This window comes from Dasypus novemcinctus, chromosome 12 (assembly GCF_030445035.2).
Source record: "Dasypus novemcinctus isolate mDasNov1 chromosome 12, mDasNov1.1.hap2, whole genome shotgun sequence".
Lineage (NCBI taxonomy): Eukaryota > Metazoa > Chordata > Mammalia > Cingulata > Dasypodidae > Dasypus > Dasypus novemcinctus.
In genome coordinates, this window is record NC_080684.1 from 60785910 (window position 1) to 60810179 (window position 24270).

Here is a 24270-nt window from a genome sequence, read left to right on the forward strand (position 1 = left end):
TATTCACCACTATTTGCTTTCACAAACCATATACTACTAAAACTTTCCTATATGGATGTTTCTGACATTGGTTATTCTTTTAATTCTAATCAGAAAGTTCCTTTCCCATTTTTAAGCATCAGTATATTACTTATTCATAAAGATAAGGGGTTAATAGCAAATAATACCACTACCAGAAACCCCTTCCCAGCAGCTTTCTTAAGTAATCTTTATATGCTCTAAATAAAATCTTGGTCTATATTTTTTAAGTAATATATTATTTTTCACTGAATTATGGTTATGTAAGTACATGCATAACCTTCTATTATGGGCCATAAACTTCTTGAAAGCTTTTTTCCATTTTTAATTAATCATCATATGATTCACATTTCCCTCGATACATACTGTTTTAGTGACCAAATCCCTCTCCATTACTATAAAAAATGATCAGTGGTACACTGTTGCTTATATAGTAAAATCCAAACTCTTCTGCTTGGTTCAGATTATTTTGTTTTTCTCTTTCAGCATCACCACCACCACCTCTGTGTATCATATTCTTCAGTAACAACAGAATACTGATTATTTCCCAAACACACCACATACTTCTTCTAGACTTCACTCTTTATTGTTTAGTCTTAAATGGTCTCTCCTTTTGTATGCCCATTGTTCTCTGAACCTCAAGCCTAGGTTAGATGCCTGTCTTGAGTCACCCTATCGTGTTTGTGTGCTAATCGTACTACATTGTAATTCACTTATTGACCTGCCTCTCTGCTTGTTAACTCTAAATTCCTGGAATAGTGAAGTTATACTTTAGCTCAAATCCTTGGTGCCAGAGTACCTCACTCATAGTAGGTGCTTGCTAAATGTTTAGAGAATGAATGGCTGCCTACTTGTCGATTAGAATTCACTCGTTATTTAACATTCATCTCAAATGCCCTCCCTATGAAATACATCAGGATCCCCAATTGGAATTAATCCCTCTCCCTTCTGTAGAATACTTTCCTGCTTTAACCTCTCTCACAGGATGTTTCACATTACCCTCTGTAAGTTCATTATTTATGTGTGCTCCTGCCGCCCTTACAAAGCTCCAGGGTTACCTCCTCCAGAAAGCTTGCCTTGACAGTCGCTGCATCTCCCCCAAATACTCTCATGATATTATATTGAAATTATTTATCTTATTTAAATTTCAATCCCTAATGTAGAAATTCTTAGAACCTATAGGGCACAACAGTCTAAAACCTTTTTTTAGGGGTTATATATGATTTTTTTTTATTGAAGAAGTTGTAGATTTACAGAAAAATCATGCATAAAATACAGGATTCCCATATACCACCCTATTATTAACACCTTGCTTTGGTGTTGAACATTTGTTAAAACTGATGAGAGCACATTTTTATAATTGTAAACAATCTAACATTTCCCCTTTTAATCATATTCAGATATTTATTTCAGTGCTGTTAATTATGTTCGCAATCTTGTACTACCACCACCACCATTCATTACCAAAATACTTCCATCATTCCAAATAGGAACCTGTAACTTTTAAGCCTAATTCCCCATCTCTATCCCCGCCCTGTCCCTTGGTAACCTTTAGTCTACATTCTGACTCTATAGGTTTGCTTATTCTAATTATTTCAAATCAGTGAGATCATGAGACCATAAAGTAATTGTCCCTTTGTTTCCGGTTTATTTCATCCACATGATGTCTTCAAGGATTATTCATGTTGTCACATGTATTAGGAAAGGCCTTCGTCCCTTTAAACAGCTGATAAATATTCCATTGTATGTATGCACCATATTTTATTCATTTGATTCTTTTTAAGCCCTATGCCCAGAAAAGGACTTGATGTAGTTCTTCATAAATATTAAACTTATTTGAGCACTATGACAGCAGCAAAAATGCTTTATTTTTGTATACCTCCAGGGCTTGGTCTAGGGCTCTGAACATGGTAGATAGACAGTGACTATTTTATAAATGAATAAATGACATAAAATAGCTAGATAAGTGATATAAATTCCATTTTCTCTTTTAAGGGAAATGAAATTTCCCAGACTATTTATTGGTTTAAAAAATAGTTTTCTGTATTCCCAGATTTAGACATTTATTCAATGTGAGTTGCTCAATATAAGACAAATAGTATATTAGTTCTTTAATACATTTTATATTCAGTCTTCGATGAATATTTTATTAAAGGTCCCAATACCCTGGATAGTCTTGGTTTATTCTCTTTTACTTTTAATTCTAAAGTGGTATTACAGACAGAGAAGTTGCATCTAGGGTAAATGGTTCACATATTTACCTGGCTGCCAGAATATGGGATCGTGGAATTGTTTTTTAAACCTCAGCAAGATTTACAAATTGAAAATGTCATTGTAAATATGCAAATATTATGGAAATGCTTTTACTGATTAGGATAACTCTAAGAAACCTAATTATATGTCTTGACTACCCATCTGTGAGAGCAGTCAATCAGTGAACTTGTTATCATATTTAGATTAAAAGCTACTTAAAAGAGATAACACTTGTAAAAGAACCAAGACTCTTACAAAATGCTAAATGCTAATATCAAATGACCCCAAAAGGACAAAAAAAATTGTCCCTGTTTAAAATCACAGCAGTTCCATGCCATGCAGAAAGAGAAACATCATACTTTTATCCCAGTCCTGGGGCTGCATTTTTGCACCCCATCTTAATGAATTAGAATTGAAACATTTTTTTTTTAACTTAGTCTATTCTTGAAACTATATGGCTTACTAAGTTCAGTTTTATCATTGAGATACCAAAAATAAGAATCCGGTCTCCATATTTGTGTTTTTTTATAGGAGCTCCTATCTAGACCTCTTTTTTGCCCCTTTCTAGGAGAAAAGCAAGTAGGAGATGTCTTTGTGCGCTTTTATGTTTACTGCAGGTGTTTTCTATTGGCTCTTTTGTCCTTGCTTCTCTTCTTTGTTCGTCTCTTTCCTTTAAAAATTTTATCCTCTCAGCATTATATGATCTTTGCTTTGTAGACTAAAGTTTTATATCAATGGAACACTCCAATGTGTTTTTAATGAAAGATACTAGATGGCATACAAAGAGTGTTGTTCCGAAAATATTGTTTGCAATTGGTATAAATTTACTATTGCTCTACTTGTGTTCTTTATTTTTGTTAAAGGAATTGCAGCAGTATCTAGCTAATCTGGCTGAACAGTGCAGTGCTGATAATAATGGTATAGAGCTCCCAGTTGTGATAATTCTTGATAATCTTCACCATGTGGGCTCTTTGAGTGACATCTTCAATGGTTTTCTCAACTGTAAATACAACAAATGGTATGCTTATCAAATTTTTTGATTGATGAAATCTGAATAGATGGTGATCAAATTAGCTTTTTTGTGCCTATCTACATTTTCATACCTATCATGGATATCATTAAACTAATAAACCCTCATTAAAATCGTAGCATATTTCCAAAGATTCCATATGTATTCCTTAAAACATTTGTTTATTCATTCAACAATTGTATCTGAGGCTTTTTTTTAAAGGCTGAAAATATTTCCTTGATTAAGTTAGCTTCGACAGATATCCTCAAAGTCTGGAGAATAAGAAATATCTTTGATGGAATGGTTTTAATCAAGGAAATTAAGAACTAGGAGGAGCCTTTAGAGCACTGGTTTCATGTTCAATCCACATCAAAGTTTAAGTACAACTTTTCTACAGAGAAAATTTTAAATATTCAAATGTAGCTCCCTCTATTAATAGTCTAATTTTTAAATATTTGCTATGGAAAGGATGGTATAAAAATCCGAACATGCGCTAGATATTAATTGCATCTTGGTCCTTAAAGAGAGGACATATAAGAGCATCAACATATATAATATTAGTTATAATGATTCCAAATATCTCAATCACTCTATGCTAGAGATAAAGGCTATTAAAAACAGATCAGCATAAAATAAGGGTTGAAGCAAAAATGCAAATTTCTCATGTTATTAGGAATCTTTAAAAATAACTAAAGACATTAAAATAGAAAAAAATAATGAAGTTGAGATGTTAGAGTGGGGTGAAACTGTTGTGATATTTCCATTCTAACCTCTTCATTTTATAGCTAAGTAAAATCTGGCCCAGAGAGGGGTTACCAAAGCTGAAATTAAAACTCAAATCTTAATTTCCAGCCCAATTTTCCAATTTAATTTTATAAAAGTACATTTTTTAATTCCAATGTTAAAGTATAATAATCCATATTTATCTGAATTGTTTTCTAAGTTTTTATGGATTAATCTCATTTATCCTCAATATATCTACATTTCCTGTCCTTTCCTTTTCATTCTTTTTTTCCTAGTCCCTATATTATTGGAACAATGAATCAGGGAGTTTCGTCATCACCAAATCTAGAGCTGCATCACAATTTCAGGTGAAGATACATTTTTCTTTCAATTGTCTCTTTTCATTTCATTGACAATTTCTGCCAGGGGTGACCTCTTGTGTGAAAATAATTCCTATTTCTTCATACACTTTCTCAAGCAAACAATTTGTGGTCCTCTCCTTGTAATTAGAAGTGTTTCTTTAAAAAAAAAAAAAAGTTTTTTTCTGCTCACTCTGTAACTGGCTAAAGTAGAGCACTCTTCTTATAAGTGTGGGGAATGTGAAGAGAGTTCCTATTTCGGGATTTTTTATTCCCTTCCAGAAGAGAGCTCAGCATGTATACACCCACTCACCTCTGATACACACTTTAGCTCATAAAGAAGAGCTGGCTGCATTAAAGCTTTAATGCTAGCAAATCTCGTAACCCCCTTTGGTCATTAGAATATGGCCACCAATTAAAATGGAAACACTGTTATTTTAAATTGCACTTTATATTGGAAAGGGAAGCACTCCGGACTTTATGTAAAGACTCCTGGTGTTAATTTGTGAAGCTTTTTGTTTGTTTTTGTAGGTGGGTACTATGTGCAAACCATACAGAACCTGTAAAAGGCTTTCTAGGCAGATATCTGCGAAGGAAACTGATTGAGATAGAAATTGAAAGGAACACACGCAATAATGACCTAGTCAAAATTGTAGACTGGATTCCTAAGACATGGCATCATCTGAACAGTTTTTTGGAAACACACAGTTCTTCTGACGTTACCATTGGTGAGTTCCAAAATTACAATATGCCGTTCTCCAGGAACTAAGAGTACTTGGTAAAGATGGCCAGATTGGATGGTAGAAAATAACAAGTCAAACGGATCTTTTTCAAGCTTCCAAAGATTCAAATTTACTTTTTTCCTTCTGAAAGTTTGCTTTCTCCTAAATTTTATATCTCCAATTACAGATTCATTTTATCAAACAATTATGGTTTACAAAGACATTACTGAGATCACAGAAGTCTAATACAAACAAATATCTAAAAATCAGATGACCGTTTGAAATAAACAACATCTCTTTTGGGTACCACTGTTATGCTAAAAACAAATTTTAGCTAATGGCTCTTCAATTAGAGATAATTTAGATGTTTTATAGTTGGTTTAGGCATTTTCTATTTTTCAGGAACACAAAATTGTTCACATTATTCCTCCTTAAGTGTCACAAAGATATTTATTTTTATACTCTATCTTAAACTACATGTAGAGAAGTCCCTTTCCCCTTGTTATGGCTCATACAAATATACTCACTAGAGGCAGAATCATCCAGATTTGGGGTCAGAAGACCCAGATTGCATGCCACCTGTGCAAATAATGACACTTTATATTAATCAGTTCGTTTCAACACAGTTTCATCATTTGTAAAATGAGGTGTGTTGAATGGATTTTGGTATTTAAGACTAACACTAATACATTGTGCTTCAGATTAATATTTTATTGCAAAAAGAAAGAGGGAGGTGGGAGATTGAATCATGAGTAAAGCCTACTTTAATAATAAACAAACTGGTTGGAATCATAGGTTCCTAAGAATCCTGCAAGAATAATGGTGTCTGAATATGTATTTAGATTTTTAAATATAATGTTCCTAAAAAATGCTTTTGTTTATTTCTTCTCAGGTCCCCGACTTTTCCTTCCTTGCCCCATGGATGTAGAAGGTTCTAGAGTGTGGTTCATGGATCTTTGGAACTATTCTTTGGTACCTTATATTCTGGAGGCAGTGAGAGAAGGTCTTCAGGTATAATACTTAATATTCTTTACAATTAAAAGCAAACAAAAAATCCTACATTTATTAAAAAGCAAAAAAAAAAAAATCACTTCAGGAAAAACCAAAAGGTAAACTCTATAAATATAGTGGTAAAAATTCAAAGAGCAACTAATACACAATACTTTCACCTGTTCTGAGAACAGATATCAGAGAAGAAAAAAGCAAAGTTATTCCAACAACTCCACATTCAAGGCCATGTTTATTGCCGTGAATGTTTGCAGATTGTTCTCATTAGATAGTCAGTTAATTGTACAACTCTACATATTAAGAGACAGCCATGAATTACATGGTCCTTGGCCATTTATAAACTAATCACATAATTTGCACCAAGTAGGTTTTCTTATAGGTTACCTGTTTTTAGTGTGCTTTATAGTTCTAAATCCTTTAACATAATATGCCAAGAACCCTTACCTCTTAAGGAGCATTCTAAGTTCCAAGACTTTGGCTTTTTTATCTGACAAGGTGGTTTGGCAGCATGTCTGCTCTTCCTCTCCTCTATTGTACATCATGAGGCTCTGCACCCAAGACTTCTGTATAGTCATGATTAAAAAGTCAAATATATCACCAAAAGAGAAAACCTTATGTCTTCAATAAAATACTTATCCTTTTTCTATCAGATTTGATATTTCTAGAAGTAGAGTTGAAATTTAAGAAATTGTAGAATTATAAAACTCAGTGTTAAATGTTTAAGATTTATACTACATGTTCACCCAACTTATCGTGGAAGACCCCAATACCATTTTCAATAACTTATCCAAAGTTTAGGCAGTTTTTGCTTAAGCATTTGTAGTTCTGGTTGTCACAACTGCTATTAGAAGTAAGATATTGTTTATGTTTTTCATGTTTTTGTCATCGGTAATGCAGTTTTTAAGTCTTTTTTTTTTTTTTTTGGTCTTTATTTATTTCTTTTAATATTACATTCCAAAAATATGAGGTCTCCATATATCTTCCACCCCCTCACCCCACTCTTCCCACATCAACAACCTCTTTCATCATCGTGGCACATTCATTGCATTTGGTGAATACATTTTGGAGCACTGCTGCACCACATGAATAGTGGTTTACATTGTAGTTTTCACTCTCCCCCAGTCCACCCAGTGGGTCATGGCAGGGCATATAAGTCTTTATTTTACTATATGAAAAAATTGCTCATCTATTTTTCTTCCTTTCCTTTTATCATCATGCTTTCCTCACTTAGCTGAATGGTATGGAAGTATTTTAGAAATATCACTGTCACTCTGGTAAGCATAGAAATATTATGAGGAAATCTCAGAAGCTTAAGTGATAAAAGCTAAGATCTAAAGATTGCTATTGATTGGTCCTACTCTAGATTTAAATAGCACAATTTCATATTTTTAGGAGTATAAGTTGATCCAGCCCCAGAAAGTGACTCCAACAAAATAGACTATACCAAAGATTTTTGGTTTGTTTTATTTTAATTCAAATATAACATGTCACTTTCCATGATTTCTTTCAAACTCTTATACTGCCTAGGATGTGAAGTAGGTCTGTCAGTTTTGATCAGTTTACCAAAAATAAAAAAAATAGTCTGAAAAATTATCTACAATGTTCTAAAAAGAATAAGTTTAAAATTAATATTAAAGTGAATTCTTTGTTCTTTGGATAAAGTTTTGATATTAATAAACTATGATCCAGTATTTACACATGAAATTCTTCTTTCTTCATATTTGTTTTATATGTAAATATATGTATGGAAAATTGTAATATTTAAGTTATTACTTATGAAACAGTATTCTGAGAATTATAATTCTATAAATCTTCCATTTGGGCAAAAGTATACTCAAATAATACCAGTTTCTCAAACAAAAACAGAGAGATACTTAAAAATTACTTTTAAACAGCAATAAAAATATCTCAGATTTCTTGCTGTGGTTCTATATGTTTAGTAGTAGGTTAGTATGAAATCTGAATCAACCATAATGTAGATTGAAATCGATACTGTTAGGGGGACGACCCAATATGAAAACCCTTTAACGGATAGACGGTTCTCATTGCCATTGAAGGATATAAGCCAGAAAAATCCACTGGTGAAAGGTATTCTTTGGGTGGTTTATTTATGCTTCCTGTAAGTGCAGGAGGAAAAACTCTTAGGTCCACTGGCAACAAAGAAGCTCAAATTGAAAAAAGAAATGGCAAAGCAAAGCTTGGTAGCAAAGGTGAAAATCTGAGAGGAATAGAAAGATCTCTTTTCAGATAAAGGTTGATGCTTTAGTAAAGAACCATACAGGCACTGTTCTCTACCATATGTTGTAGTTGGAAACAACACTGGTGATACAATGGATTTTCATTTTTATTCTAGTGAGTCTCTCCTTCTTGAAATTTCAGCAATTAAATCAAAGATTCTGGATACATGTATTTCTGATTTTTAAATACCTTTTCTCTATTTTACCCTGAAATACAGAATTGAACCTGTTTAGCTTTTTACTTGTCACCTCCAATTTTGTTGTTACTGATGATTCTTTAAAAGGCTGGTGGCATTTAAGATTGATTTTAACTCATATTTTTTTTAAAACATAGTTAAACTTTTCAAATATTACAAATTCCCTTCAGTTTTAGTTGTATAGCAAGTTATTTTTTATGCTGTAAAAGTAGGTTATCAATTGAGAGAAAGTGCCCACTCTAAAACAAGAAAATTATTGAAATAAATTTGTTTGCTACCAATGCAATGGATATACCTTCAATCTCCTAAGGAAATACTCAGATACCGGGACCTGGATTCCTTTTGTTAAGCAAGAATGCCATAGCTTCATACAATTCCTCCAGGAGAAATCCAAAACAACTCTAAGGCAGACCACTGACATTTTTAAAAAATACTTTTTAAAATTTAAAAAAAAAATGCTTTAGGCTACATAAATGTTACATAAAAAATATAGGCGATTCCCATATGCCCCACCCCTACCCCTCCCACATTAAAAACATCCTTCATTAGTGTGGTACATTTGTTAAAATTGATGAACACACTTTGGAACATTAACACTCAGTGTGGATTATAGTTTACATTACAGTTTACACTCTGTCCCACACAATATTTTACGTTATGACAAAATGTGTAATGGCCTGTATCCATCATTGCAGTGTCATGCAGGATAATTCCAATGTCCTGAAAATGCCCCCATAATACACCTATTATTCCTTCTCCCTCCCCTCAGAACCTCAGATGGCCACTGCCTCCATATCAATGAGAAAAAGTTCTTCCATGGCTAGAATGACAATAAGTCTATAGTAAAATAACAGTCTTCTCTAGTCCATCATTCACTCCCCAATCCTGAGGATTCTGGGATGGTGATGCCCACTCCACCTCTAGTTGAGAGGGGGCTTAGATCCCATTGGGCAGATGGATGAGACTACCTTACTTGCAGTTGCAGACTCTCTGTTCCTTGGGATGGACATTGTCCGTATTATGTCCTTGTTAGTTGTCCTGGGTGAGCCTAATGAACTGGAGAGTAGGAGTTGCAATTCTGTTGAGATTCAGGGCCCAAGTGGCACATTGACAGCCCAAAGACTTAAGTCTCTTGGACATACATACCAAGTCTAGTACTAACTATAGGTTCAAATAGAAGGTGCAGAAGAGCCAAGTGTAGGGAAACCACAAATGAGTCCAACTCACAGGACACAGCCATTTCATGATGTCAAAGATCATCATTTTGCTTTTGTCTTACTAAACCACAACAATTCACATAGGATACCCACAGAGCATGCCTTCAGGGACCTAACATGCACCTGGTGGTCAGGATTGCCCTTAGTAGAACAGGCTAAGTGGGGAGGGGATGTACATTAAAGAACTAATGTGCCCAAGATACTGCTCTCCTCTCTTAATTTTAACATTTCTGTGGTCTTGTGCTCCTCTAAAATGTTCTATCAATCTCTGTTTCCTCAATGTGCCCTTTTCAGGTTGGTTTCAGCTTTGGTTCTAGCCTATTAACTTTTTAATATCGCTTGAACTCATCTCCTCCCCTACACTCCACTGCCAAGATTTTTACCAGGTTATATCATCTTTTTTTAATGGGGATTCTGTCTCCGTATGAGTCCTTGCAAAGCTGATGCATACGTTTCCATTTTTTCTCCTCTCTTACTAATGGTCTTATAAATAAACATCTAAAAACATCTTTGCAGGAAGCAATAGGTTTCTTAAGGAAACTTAATCTGAGGAAAAGCAGTTATCAGAAAAAGTATTCTTATTCTTAAAGGAAGTTTGAGTACAGTAAGCCATACAGAGTAGGAAGTCTTTTTTATTCCTTTTGATGTTTTATCTTTCCAAAGTGCACTGTAGTTGACAATTCAGCTTAATGTCTAGGATCACTTTTTCTCAGTCCTCTGTAACTGGAGCTTTTCTTCCTCAACTTTGTGTGTTCTCGTGGTTTGTAAAATTAACAATAAAGATAAATGTTGGTAGTCATATCTACATGTATTTAAAATAAACCTCTCCAAATGCTAGTCATTTATCCCAAATGTTCAACTTTATTTTGGCTAGCCTTTGAGTTTAAAGTGAGCTATATAGACAGATATATGTTTAAAATCTTAGAATTAATTCACTTGTCAGTCCCAGGAGAGCTCAATGAGCAAAGGAATTCTAATTTAGCAGAGGCCATTTTTACTGAGTATAAATGGATTTTATATGTGCTAAATATGTGGTCAACTTTTAGATGTACGGGAAACGCGCACCATGGGAAGATCCCTCAAAGTGGGTGCTGGACACATACCCATGGAGCTCAGCATCTCTGCCTCAGGAGAGCCCAGCATTACTTCAGTTGCGACCAGAAGATGTTGGGTATGAGGGCTGCACATCCACTAAGGAAGCCACAACCTCAAAGCACATTCCACAAACTGACACAGAGGGGGACCCCCTGGTAAGAAGTTGATATTTTATTCTTCCTATACAATCTTGACTACAGTGTGTGGTCATTAGTATTTTGTTATTTGTGTCATAGATATTAGTTATCCTACATAATATTTGGGACTTTCCCTGATTTGGGAACTCAGTTTTAACATTTTTACCTTTGACCCACTTTCACTGGGTGAAATTCTTGAACCAAAGTCCCAACATGTATACTTAAAAGTAGTCAAAAGCTTCCAGTCAACCAGGATGTGGTATAAGATGCACCAGGGTGCCCTCCCACAGAATCTTTGAACAACTAGCAATAACTGCAGAGTCATCTTTCTCAAAACTCTGGAAAAAGTTAAGGGGTTGCAGTACCTAGATTAGTCCCAAAGCAAGACAAGGCAGCTTTAGAAAATGATAGGAGACGTTCCTGGCACTCTTGCCAGTTCCTTCATCAGCCCCTCCCCAGTGTAATGTGGAGCCAGCCTGAATTCCCACTGTGGATCCCAGACCCTGTTCCACAGGGAACAAAGTAGCCCCTGGGTATATATGATGGTGCATGTTTGTAGGTGACAATCTACCATAATGCAGCCTATAAGGCTAAAGTAGTATAAGAAACAGTTAAGGAAAGGCAGTCTGGAACTAAGGATTACCTGCTTTAAGTCATATAATAGAGCTCCCTGGAGGAGAAGAGAGTCTATTTCATAGGGAGTAGAGGTATCCTTCAAATTTCTGTAGAAAGAAGAATTCCTAAGGCAAAGAGCAAGCACAGCCCAGGTACAAGGCATGGACTCAGAAAAGACAAAGAAGACCCTGCACTTCAGATTTGCCTAGGATGATCTTCTTGATAGGAAAGCTAAACTGAAGTTTAAAACTAGCTGATGCAGAGACAATTTGCAAAGACTGTGAAAGGTAGTTTTTGCATTGGTTTGTTGAGCATGGGGTGATTTTTTTTTTTTTAGCTCTTAGAACTCAGTAAACTCTCTCAGACAGCTCAGAGTAACACTTTAAATGTTAAAATGTACCATGTGCAACAAAAAAGTTACAAGACAAATGGGAAATGTAACAAAAAAGTTTTAAGACATATAGGAAATGTTGACCCATCCAAAGAAACAAGGTAAAAGTCCATAAACCAACAACAAATAAGACCAGACTTATAAAAAAAGACCAAAGGCTTTTAAAAAATGATCCTCAATATACTCAAGGAGATAAGGAATATACAGAGACAGGACTAAAAGAATATCAGGAAAATAATGAATGAACAATATGAGAATCTCAATAAAGAGATATAAATTTTAAAAAGAAACCAATCAGGAATACTAGAGTTAAACACTGGAATGAAAAATTCCCTAGAGGGTTTCAGCAGCAGATAGGAATTGGCAGAAGAAAGAATCAGCAAACTCAAAGTCATGACAAATTGTGAGAAGCAGGTGTAGCTCAGTGGTTGAGCACCTGCTTTCCATGTGTAAGGTCCTGGGTTCAATTCCCAGTGCCTCCTCAAAAACAAAAACAAACAAAAAAAGCCATGACAATTGAAATTATTCTAGCTGCTCAGCATAAAAAGAAACAATGGGGAAAATAAAAAACAGTGTCAAGAGCCTAAGAGAACCATGGGATACCATTAAGCATATCAATATATGTAGTATAAGAGTTCCAGAAGAACAAGAGCAGGACTATTCAAAAAACAATGGGAGAAAACTTCCCAAATTTAACTTAAGAGATAAATATGTACATCCAAGAATCCCAGTGAACTCCAATTAGGATAAACTCAAAGAGAACCATGCCCACACACATAGAAGTCAAAATGTCAAATGCCAAGGAGGAAGAGAGAGTTCTGAAAGCTACAACAGAAAGTAATGTTATGTATAGGGAAGTACCATTAAGATTAAGTGTGAATTTCTCATCAGAAACTATGGAGACTAGAAGGTAATAGGATAAAATATTTGAAGTGTTAAAAGAAAAAAAATTAAATTTAGTATGTTAAATTTAAGCCCCAGGGTAACCACAACAAATAAATATGAAAAATATATGCAAAAAGAAATGAGAAAGAATTTGAAATGATACAGTACCAAAAAATCAAATAAATATGAAAACAGACACTAATGGAAGATTTGGGGGAACAAAAAGTTATAAGAATTACAAAGATCAAATAACAAAAAGGCATAAGGAAATCCTGCCTTATCAATGGATACCTTAAATGTTAATGGATTGAACTCTAGTCAAAAGGCAGAGATTAATAGAATAGATTTTTTTAAAAAGCATGCTGTTTATAAGAAACCCCCATTAAATTAAGACACAAATAAGCTTAAAGTGAATGAATGGAAATAGTAAATACCATGCCAGTAATACCCAAAAAAAGAGTTGGGCTAGCTACACCTATATCACATAAAACAGACTTTAAATTAAAAATTCCTATGAGGGACAAAGATGTCAAATCTATCATTTTTTGTTCAGATAGCCATTCTACCCAAAGTCATTGACAGATTCAGTGCAATCCCAATCAAAATTCCAACAACCTTCTTTATAAAAATGGAAAAACCTGTCATCAATTTTATATGGAAGGATTAGTGGCCCCAAGTAGCCAAAAACATCTTGGAAAAAAAGAATGAAGTTGGAGGACTCATTCTTTCCAATGTGAAAATTTATTACAAAATCACAATAATCAAAATAGCATGGTACTTGTACAAAGACAGTCATATAGATCAATGGTATCAAACTGAGTGTCAGAACACATGTATAGTCAATTAATTTTTGAAAAGGCTACCATGTCCACTCAATAAAGAAATCTCTTCAACAAATGGCACTAGGAAACTAGATATCTATATGCAAAAGAATGAAAGTGGACTTCTACCTTACACCATATACAAAAGTTAACTCAAAATGGATCAGAGAACTGAAATAAGAACCAAAACTATAATAAAAATTCTGGAGGAAAACAGGAAAATACCTTCAGGACCTTCTGTTGGGCAATGGTTTCTTAGACTTTTACACCAAAAACACAAGCAATAAAAGAAAAAAACAGATAAATGGGGCTTCATGAAAATTAAAAATATTTGTACATTAAAGGACTTTATTATGAAAGTAAAAAGACAACTTATAGAATGGCAAAATACATTTGGAGTTTAATAGCTAGACTATAAAAAGAAATCCTACAACTCAACAACAAAATGTCTAACAACCCAATTTTTAAAAATCTGTTGAAAATTATTATCCTGAAGTATATTAAAAAGGCTTTCAAATATGCTTTAACTATAGCCTGTATGTCAGAAAGGCAGTCTCACTGAAACTGGTGATTACCAGGTTATAATTCATTTCACAAACATTTATTGGACACACATCTTACATTCAGCGTATACAAATTATACATAACATATAACCAAGTATTCCTTTTTAGATTTCTCAATTCTATTGGATCAGAGTCCCTGTTTATCCAAGTTTGGAAAAAAAGGAAAACTTTTATTACTTTATAAGATTAATATGCATGCAGCAATATCAAGAATATAATTTAGGGAGTTATAAGAATTTCTCACTTTCTCAATAAGAAAACATCTCCACTACCCTCATGAAGACACATGCCGATTTTCAATGCTTCCTAAAATTGTTGAACCATTTAGCCCCAATTTGCTTTTAAACAATTTCTTTAAACTTCCATCTCTAACATTGATGCTGCAGATCTATCAAGATCCAAGAATGTACCTTCACTGTACTTCATCTTACATGGACGTGCTAGCTACCTTTCTCCCCAGGTGCTTTCATTCATATGTCCCTTTTACTAGAACAAGTATTACCGTGCTGCTATAAGGCTTAGAACTTAAGACAGCTGCTATCGTTCCAGAAGGTGATTTTGTTTTCAGCGATAAATCAATCAATTTTAGTCAGAAAGTCAACAACAAAAACTTATTGACAGTGATTCTTTCCCTCTCCCTCTTCAAGCACTCATGGTCCGCTTCATTCAGCACCTCCTCTCGAGGTCAGCTCCTAAACAGCACATGGTGTGCTTGTGTGCAGCAGCTGGCTTCATTCCACTCCTTTTCTCAAAGGACCGTGCACGTGCGTCTTTCTGTGCATCTGTGTGTGTGTGAACATTCACCACTTTCAGTTGCCGCTCAATGCTTTCTGCTTCTCCCAGCCAGAAAGCTGGGAAGCTTGGCGGGCTCTCCAGCAGCAAGCCCAGATGTCCAGCTGTGATACAGTTTCCTTTCCAGTCTCCCTGCTGGAGCGGTATACATCCACAAGCCCCAATAAAAGAGTTATCTAGTGTCCCTAGTTTGTCCTTATGGTTTGCTGTTTTCATCGTGTTCGGGAGAAAGAGTGTAGGAGCCAGGGGCAATGAGTGGAAATCTAAAATTGTTTTCCCATTTCGCTTGGATGGGGTGAGACGGTTCCTCCGTGTGGCTCAGGGCTTTCATTTTTGTGGGGCCAGCTTGCTCAATGCATCATTGCCTACAAGGATGTCTCTTTTTCTTTCTTCAGATGAATATGCTAATGAAACTCCAAGAAGCAGCCAATTACTCGGGCACACAAAGCTGTGACAGTGATAGCACCAGCCACCATGAAGACGTTTTGGATTCATCTCTTGAATCTACCCTCTAGAGAGGGTGAAAAAACAGGGGGAAAGACTATGCTTTAAAAAAAAAAAATGTTTCATGGGAAAGTCATTTTAAATAAACCACTGCCAGCATGAAAACACCCTGTCAAGGTACCGGACCTAGAGTCATCCTCTACCAGGAACTAAGTCTGACCTGCCGAGATGCTAAATGGAAATGGATGCTTAACTTTATTTTCTTTCTAGGAATTTTTATATCAGTGGAGTGATATAAGGCTCCATTGCTCAACTGGAAAGGACCCTAATGGCAGGGCAACTGAATAGATTGCACATGAGATAGCCAAACTGGAATTTACTTTTTGCCTCTTTAAAAGTTTACAATGCAGGCCTTTTTTCGTCCCTTCCTTGCGTTTCCTCTGAGGGGCTGTACCCCGGTGCAGGGTCCATTCTTCTGATCCGTCCCACCTCCTTCGTGCCACATGGTGCTGGTCACAGGGCTCCAGTAGTGTTTGTGTTGTGCGCTCCCCCTATTCCAAAATGAATCCGAGAGGCCAGTCCTCCCCGAGCACAAATGGAATTGTGCAACCCCCAGGAAAGCACTACTGTGACAAGCTGGAGAAGTGCCAAGTTAGTTCCTAACTGCCATGTTCCCACGATGTGCTCCACCAACTTTTTAGTGTATGAGTCACAGGTTTTATAAGGTTGTTTTTACCACAGTGGTCTTTTTAAGCCACCTGCCCACTCCCTTAACAAGAGTTTTATACCAATTATTAGTCAACACTGACAAAAGGCTTTTTTAGGGCTTTCTTCGTTTGAGCCTTTTCAGTGAAAGAAGGAACATTTCCTATGGTGCTGTCTCACTGCCTTAAAACAAATTTCTACATCAGTTTAGCAGTTGCTATGAATCCTAAACCATTGGTAATTTCCACTGTCTTTTCATTTACCAATAAGCAACACCAGTTAACACAGTAGCCTCATCTCTGTATATCCTCTTTTTTCCCTGAAGAAATGGATAGGAGAAAGATCAGTATTTTTACTGTGTGAATAGATTGCTTTGCCTATCCTAAGTATTTAAGTAATCCAGAAACCCACCTTTGACCGTCACTTAAAAGCTGAGACAGGTGACAAAATTCCATCCAGTTCTAGGTGAAAGTGTATCAGAAGGCAGGAGATTTTGAATTCTTATCCAGCAGAGCTGGAAGCACTAGATGCAGCATGAGCACAACTAACTATTCGGCTTTCCTTCCCTATTCTTTTGTTTTGTTTTGTTTTCAATAGTTTTGACGCATGTTGTTTTGATTGCTATTGTTGTACATGAGAAATTCAGCATTAAAGAACACTGAAGCAGTGAAGTCACTGTGGAAGAGGAAGCATTTATACTGTAAAAGAAGGTTAGATTTGCACAGTCTACTGGGTGGGTATTGTAAATAATTTTTAAAACTTGCACAAATGAAAATAAACACAAGCAAAAATTGTATTTTATCCTGTTGGTGTTAAGAGGTGTTTCACTTGCTGAAATTTTCTGTACATTGCAAACAAATACAGAATGCAAATCCTCAAAGCTGTAATTATCTGGCGTGTTTGTCCTGTATTTACAGTTGTTATGACTATGCAGGAGCTATCAGTGCTAGAGTGAGCATGCCTCAAAACTGTACATGAAGCCAATACATTTTTGGAAAAGTAAAACTGTCTGAAAGTGCATCTGTCATGGCAGGCTTTAAAGAGAGTGCATGAAAACTGATCTGAGTCATTGGAGAAGTTACCACCACACACACACACACAAAGGACAGGTTTTAAACTTTTAAAACCCAAGGGCTAGGCCATAGTGTAGACTTGTTCTATGCATGTGAAAATGTGTTATCTTTAGGAAGTGTAATTGGTGCTATTCTCTGTGACCACCCACGGGTCAGTTGCTGTAGAACAACAACAACAACAAAAACACAAGACATTTGTGCAGTTTTCAGAGTGTCTCTAAGTCTAAAGGTTCTTATATGGTGCTATTGCCCCAGGGGAAATCAGAACTGAATTTATGCAGATGGGATTGTCAACCTGACTTTGAAGCCTCAAACATGGATCAAATTTGTTGTGGAACATCGATATATGTAACTGGATGAGTGACTAGTTGCCCTTGTAAAATATGTGATATAAGAGAATTGCTAATCTTTCCCTGCCATTTTGAGAAACACGGCCCAAACATGAGCATAAACAGAACTTCCTGCAATACATACCAGTAGGTCCACCTAGTTTACAACTTAAACTAGTTTGTGAAACATTTGTCTGTATACATTTTATATTTTGTACATTTTTGATGTAACATATCATGTAAATAGACAGAAACAGTGAAATAAATCATCTGAAAAGTTTTGTAGTCTTTGTAAAGCCCCAATAATAAGTTCTTGGTGTCAATGGACTTAACTGGATGATGTATTTTCTATTGGTTTATTGTTCCTCTAGGTTGTAAACCAGCTTGCATATATTTTTTTGCAAATGTGCACCCTGTATCTGTCTAAATTATTACTTTGCCATTAAAGTGGAATTATTTATTGACAATAATATGTGGCGTCTATTTATGATGAAAGACTGAATAATTAATTATGCACTAAGGAGTGTCAAGTTTTAAAATAAGGCTTGCACTATTAATATACCATTGATACAGATGGATGTGAATTTTATTGTATATACATCATAGGGCATCATAGATTTTAAGTAAATAAGGATATATATCTTTTAAAATGAAAGTTAGTAAATATTCTTTAGAAAAATCTGAATTGACTACCTAAATGTCTAATTAATATAAAGAAACTGTTAATATTAACTTAGTTGAATCAACTTATTAAGTACTTCATTGTTTTTATTCTATAAAGTTAATTTTTGACCTTTTAGCTCTAAAGGTGACTTTAAAGCAAAATCATCCTTTCAGTGATTGGTTATTCTTTAAGAGAAAATTACAAAAAGAAAAAGGAACACACTCTAGAATTAGTCTTTTTTTTTTTTTTTCCAAAGTACTTTGGGCACCTTCTCAATCCCAGTTATTTGAATGTGTCATTGGTAATAGAAGTAGGGTTAATTCACCCATAAATCATAAAAGGGTATTAGTTAAAATGGATCAGTCATCAGTAATGGATTAAAATCAGTGCATTTGGCAGATACAGAAAATGTTCACAGTTCTTTTTATTTGTTATATTAAAAATTGAATTAATTCTAAACTTGAATACAATTCAGACCGCATATGTATGACTCCCATCCCAGTCATTCCTCCCTGTGTGACTTTGGCCAATTTACTCAAACTCCATGTGCCTTAGTTTCCTCATTTATAAAAGGGTAATAATAGTAGTATCCATCTCTCTGACACTGTGAGGATCAAATAGGCATTAATGAAAAACATCTCAAATAGTGCCTAACACCAAGTCCTCCATAAAATTTAGTTGCTCTCGCAAGCATTATTATTAAATAATAATTATGTTTATTCTTGTTTTTTAAACATTTTAACAATGTATAAAGAAATTTTGACATTTCTAGGTGTTCTTTTAAAATAGACTTTCAAAAAAGAATGTAATCTTTTAATTCAATTTTCTCCTCTGTAAAATGGGGGAAGTAATAATATCTACTCTGTTAGGCTGTAGGGAGGACTGAGGTTAAGTCTGTAAAACACTTAGAACAATGCGTAGCACTCAGGGAATTTTCACTAAAGCCTGCTGTGTTAATACAACCATTATAAGAAATTATCAATGTCAGTAATATTGCAAATATTCCCAGGATTCAACTGGTAAATATAGTCAGATTAGAATCTTATTAAAAGATATCTTTCATTTAGTTTCCTCACTGTGAAACGGGACAATAATAGTACACAAAGATTGTTTTAAAGACTGAATAAGAATGTTTTAAAATAGGTAAAGCACTCAGAAAAGCAGCATATCCTAAGTTCTATAAAAGAATGAGCTAATAGTATTGTTCAACAAAAGTTTATTATTCACATAATATGTGCCAAGAAACTTCTTGCTTCTTACTTTGATGGGTACCTAAATTGTCTACTGTAAGTGTGGCCAATGGGAAGTCCACTAAATAGTCCACTGAATGGTTGCTACAGTGTATATTTTCAGGTGTCAGTAAAATCAAGGACACCAGAGAATTATGGCTGAAGTTAGAAAAACTCAAATACTTTTCATTCAGGCTTTTGGAATTTCACATTAAAATATATTACTTTTATACAAAATGAGTCATCTTAAAGTGTTTTTCTGTGTCTTTGATTAGTTAAGATATATTTAAAGATGCTTCAATTGTGTTTTTTATTTTGCTTTCCTTTCTTTTTTTTTTTTTTTTTGGCACCTTGTCATAGGTAAAATATTCCACTGCTGAATTCAATATTTTTTTTTAGTTTAATGAAAATGGTTTGAGGATCTCCTCTCCGTGTGAAATATACATTATCTCTCCAGTTACCCAAGAGTTCATCAGTAAGAAAACATTTCCAAATAAATTAAACATAATAGCACAATCTGATTTAGAATCTAATTAGAGGAAAAAGAAAGTTCTCAAGTTGTTTGTTTTCCAAAATAATTTTTCATTAAAAAATGAAATTGTATTTAAAAAAATAACAAGCCTTGACTGTATCATTGTTTTTGTTGTTTTGTTTTGTTTTGTTTTAAGATACCAGGGCCAAGATTGAACCTAGGATGAAGCCAGAGCTCAACCACTGAGCTGTATCAGCTCCCTTGAGGTGGTTTTTTCCTTTGTTTACTTGTTTTTGTTTGTTTGTTTGTTTTTAGGAGGCATCAAGGATGAAACCCAGGACCTCTCATGTGGGAAGCAGGCACTCAAATGCTTGAGACACATGTGCTCTCCTCATTGGAATTTTTAACCTTGATTTTAATAATCCAGAATGGCATGGTAGAGTTGAAGTTGATGAACAACTCAGTAAATAATTCTGGATTTCCATAAAGCTGAATTTGGCACAAATAGGTTTAGAATTTGCAAAGTCTTCACTCTTCAGAACGCTGCAAAATTCTAGTGGCCAGAATAGGATTAATTTAAACAAACCAGTTCAATTTGAAGGATTGACATTCTTATAATTATTGTATTTCAAATTTTAATACACAAACTTCAAGTGTTCTATGGAACAGAGCAGATATTCTGATAAAATTTTGAAATTCATCCTTTTAAATCTTTGGAAATGTTCTGCTTTATTCTATTTTGATGGAAATTTTATCATAAAAATACCATTTTTTCCTAAGAAATATGAAAATAGTATGACTATATAATAAATTTACTATGATCACATAAACTCTCTCATATTATGTTTTATACTTCCTTTTTTATTTCTCTCTTCTTTTACATAGGTGTTTCCATCTTAAGAGAAATTTTATATAAAAATATATCCAAATTATATGTAAACATTTATCACACTATCCTAATCATATGTTCACTTGGTAGACTGCTGTAATTTTTAGAGAATTATCAGATCATAAATAGATCAGGGAATTAAAATAACCAGAGTATATGTGGACTATAGCAATGGCTTTTGGCAAAGTCTTTTATGATATCTCTGGGAAAAGGGTCAAGATGTTTAAAGGTCATGCAGGGAATCGAACAAGTCTACCCTGAGTATTAATTACTCAATATCAACTTGAAGAGAGGCTTCTAGTGAACTGCATAAGGATCTATTCATCAAATACAGAAATAACACAATCTTGCAAAGGTCAATTATTTACAGATAACCCTCAATTATCACTATCAATCAATTTCAGTCTATCTCTACATTCCTATCTTTCTATCCCCTCTATATTATCTATCTCAAATATCTACCTATAATGCACTCAATCAGAGTTTTTAAAGAACTCCAAGGAAAAAATAAAATCAACTTTCTCTAATAAGATTATATTTCTGTTTGTTAAAATATGAAGTTCTTCACAGAAGTTTAAAATTAAATGTGCCCAAGCCTCAATTGTTTGAGTAGTGACTAGAGTTCCCAGTAACAACTATTTTAAAAGAGGGGAGGAAAATAGTGAGACATGAGACACAGCTGTGCCCCATTACCTATTACAAACTTACATGTACCTAAATCAGTAAAATATCCAAAACAAGAGATCATCCCACTGCACCGTGTAATGGTCCTACTGAATCTGGAGGGTTGCTTTCCATTCTGGATTTACAATGAAAGAGGGGCATTGGGCAAGTGGAGGACAACCTGGGAGGTCACAGACTTGCCTCCAACTCGTAATCTTTAGCAATTGGCACAAACTTTCTTATTTTCATCTTCTCTCTTTCTTTTTCTACCTCTGGTTACTCTTAGATGGTTTAAATGAAGTAATATTGGTGAAAATGCTTTATAACTAATAAAGTAGCAGAGGCCCATCAATACATACATGTGTACATACATGTGTAATCTGAATGCCCACCAGAGAAAAGTGTACCAGGACAGGGCACAGAAAATCATATCTATGCTACAGCTTTAAACTCTGCAGGGGAAAAAAAAATGGTGCCAGGCATTTGGGAATTAATGACAAGGTTACAAGTGAATTGATGTACTCTAATAGAATAGAGAGAGACAAAGGCAACTGGGGAGCATATTACTCTTAAACTACAGTTTATGATGATGTTTACAAGTAAAAAAAAAGATGAGGCCCAAATTAGCATCATCTCTGGCAGTTGAGTGAATATCTTCCTTTGTTTATTGAACAAATAAGAAGTATGTGCCAGGAACCAATGTGGCTTAGTGGTTGAGTGCTGGCTTCCCACACACAAGGTCCTGGGTTTAATCCCCGGCCCTGTACCTCACACACACAAAAGAAAGTATATGCCAGGTTCTGCTAAGTCCCAGAGTACACGGATGAATAAGATTTTAGGCACTTAAGCTCAGTGCTTACAATCTAGTGAAAAACAAGTGAAGAGAAATGACATAATAGAGAAAAAAACAGCATACAATGGAAATACAAAGAGAGACATATAACCCAGATGGCCTCCTTGATACATGATAAAATTGATATGTGAACCATGACCTGCATAATTATTTAAAGACTCTTTTTTAGGAGTTACCAGGGATCAAACCCAGGACCTGGTATCTAGGAAGCAGGCACTCAACCAGTGAGCTACATTTTGGTTCTTTTAAAATAAGTAATAAGCAGATACTTCAGAACACTTAGAGTATAATAATTTTAAAAATTAATGCTTTGTTATTCTCTAACAAAACAACATTAATTTTTCAGCTATTACTTATATTAGCTGTTAAGATGACATTTTTAAAAGTACAAGCAGTTTTGTAAGCACCACTGTTTTGGGGGTAATGGGGGCTTGACATTGGGGAATATGAATGGTATGAGCTATAATAATTATCAATCATAACTTTATTACCTCATCTGAAAGGTCCAATAGGCAGTTAACATTTTGTTCTTTGATATTAGTAAAAACAAGCATTTATGATGATATGAGTAATTAAAATTTCTAGAGAGGACACTCAGAATTCGGCATGAGTTACTTTAGAGTAACATTGCTAATTCTTACAAGACTTCCATACTAGCTCACTCTTGTTTTGTTCTTCTTTCACTCGAACTTCATGGTAGGCTTCTCCTCAACCAAGTCATTAAAGTCAGCATTCTCTTGCTTTAACCTCAAGCTTTCTTTTCTTCCTCCATTGGGCAATCTTGTCCACATACATTATTGCAATTGTCACACACAGGTGCTATTAACTTCCCTCATTTTCATCTGAATTTCTCAAAAGTATCTTGAAATCAGCAAATTAAAAATATATATATATACATACATGTATATATAATCACCACAGATCCCAAAGTCTGACTGCTTTTCAGCATTCTTTATCTCCATAAAAAGTATTCTTTCATCCATTTGCACAATACAAAATTCCAAAAGTAACTTTGACATCTATCCATTCTTCGCCTCCCCTTATCCAATACATTTCAAGTCCTATAATTTGATCTCCTAAAGAGCTCTTAAATCTTTCCATTGCTCTATATACCTACTACCTACTCTTTTAGTCCAAGCCACCCATCACCTCTTGCCTATAAACTCAACAGTCTCTGTAGTATATTGAATAATGGTCCCCAAAGATATTCCCAGTTCCTGGAACCTGTAGACATTATCTCATTTGGGAGAAGGGTCTTTGCTGATATGATTAAGTTAAGGAAATCGAGATGGGAAGATTATTCTGGATTATCCAGGTGGCCCCTAAATGACATCACAAATATACTTACAAGACAGAGGGAGATTTCACACATACACAGAGAAGGCCATATGAAGATGGAACTGAGAGAGATTTGAAGATGTATGGATCTTGAAGCAATGTAGTCACAAGCCAGAGAATGCTGGTAGTACCAGAAACTGGACGAGGCAAGGACCAGATTCTCCTGTAGGGGTCCCTAGGGAATACCGCCCTGATGAGACACTTTGATTTCAATACAGTGGCATTGACTTCCAACATCTGGCCTCCAGAAACGTAAGAGAATAAATTTCTGTTGTTTTAAGCCCCCAAGTTTGCGGAAATTTGTCACAACAGCTGTGGGAAACTAATACAGTCTCCTAACCTGTCTCCTGACACCAATTTTGTACTCTCCAATCAATTCTTTATATTATAGACCTCTGCCACTAGACATATATGACTATTGAACACTTAAAATGTAGCTAACACAAATCGAGATGGGCTGTAAAATGTAAAATTTATACCACTTTCAAAGGTTTCATATGAAAAAAATATGAAATAATTTTTATTGACTAAATGGTAAGATGTTTGTATTTCCAGTATATTGGGTTAT

General features: G+C 34.8%; 1 protein-coding gene across 6 annotated transcripts in view; it reads left to right on the forward strand.

The window, feature by feature from the left end:
* NAV3 (neuron navigator 3) overlaps window positions 1-18061 on the forward strand; it is an 894692-nt gene extending 876631 nt beyond the window's left edge. For all 6 annotated transcript variants that reach the window (XM_071218968.1, XM_071218967.1, XM_058308465.2 and 3 more), the window contains 6 exons: window positions 3135-3289; window positions 4300-4371; window positions 4894-5090; window positions 5977-6095; window positions 10790-10993; window positions 15439-18061. In XM_071218968.1, coding sequence (XP_071075069.1) covers window positions 3135-3289; window positions 4300-4371; window positions 4894-5090; window positions 5977-6095; window positions 10790-10993; window positions 15439-15558 — 867 coding nt within the window. In that variant the 3' untranslated portion in view covers window positions 15559-18061. The remainder of the gene's footprint in view (window positions 1-3134; window positions 3290-4299; window positions 4372-4893; window positions 5091-5976; window positions 6096-10789; window positions 10994-15438) is intronic.
* The last annotated feature ends 6209 nt before the right edge of the window (window positions 18062-24270 follow it).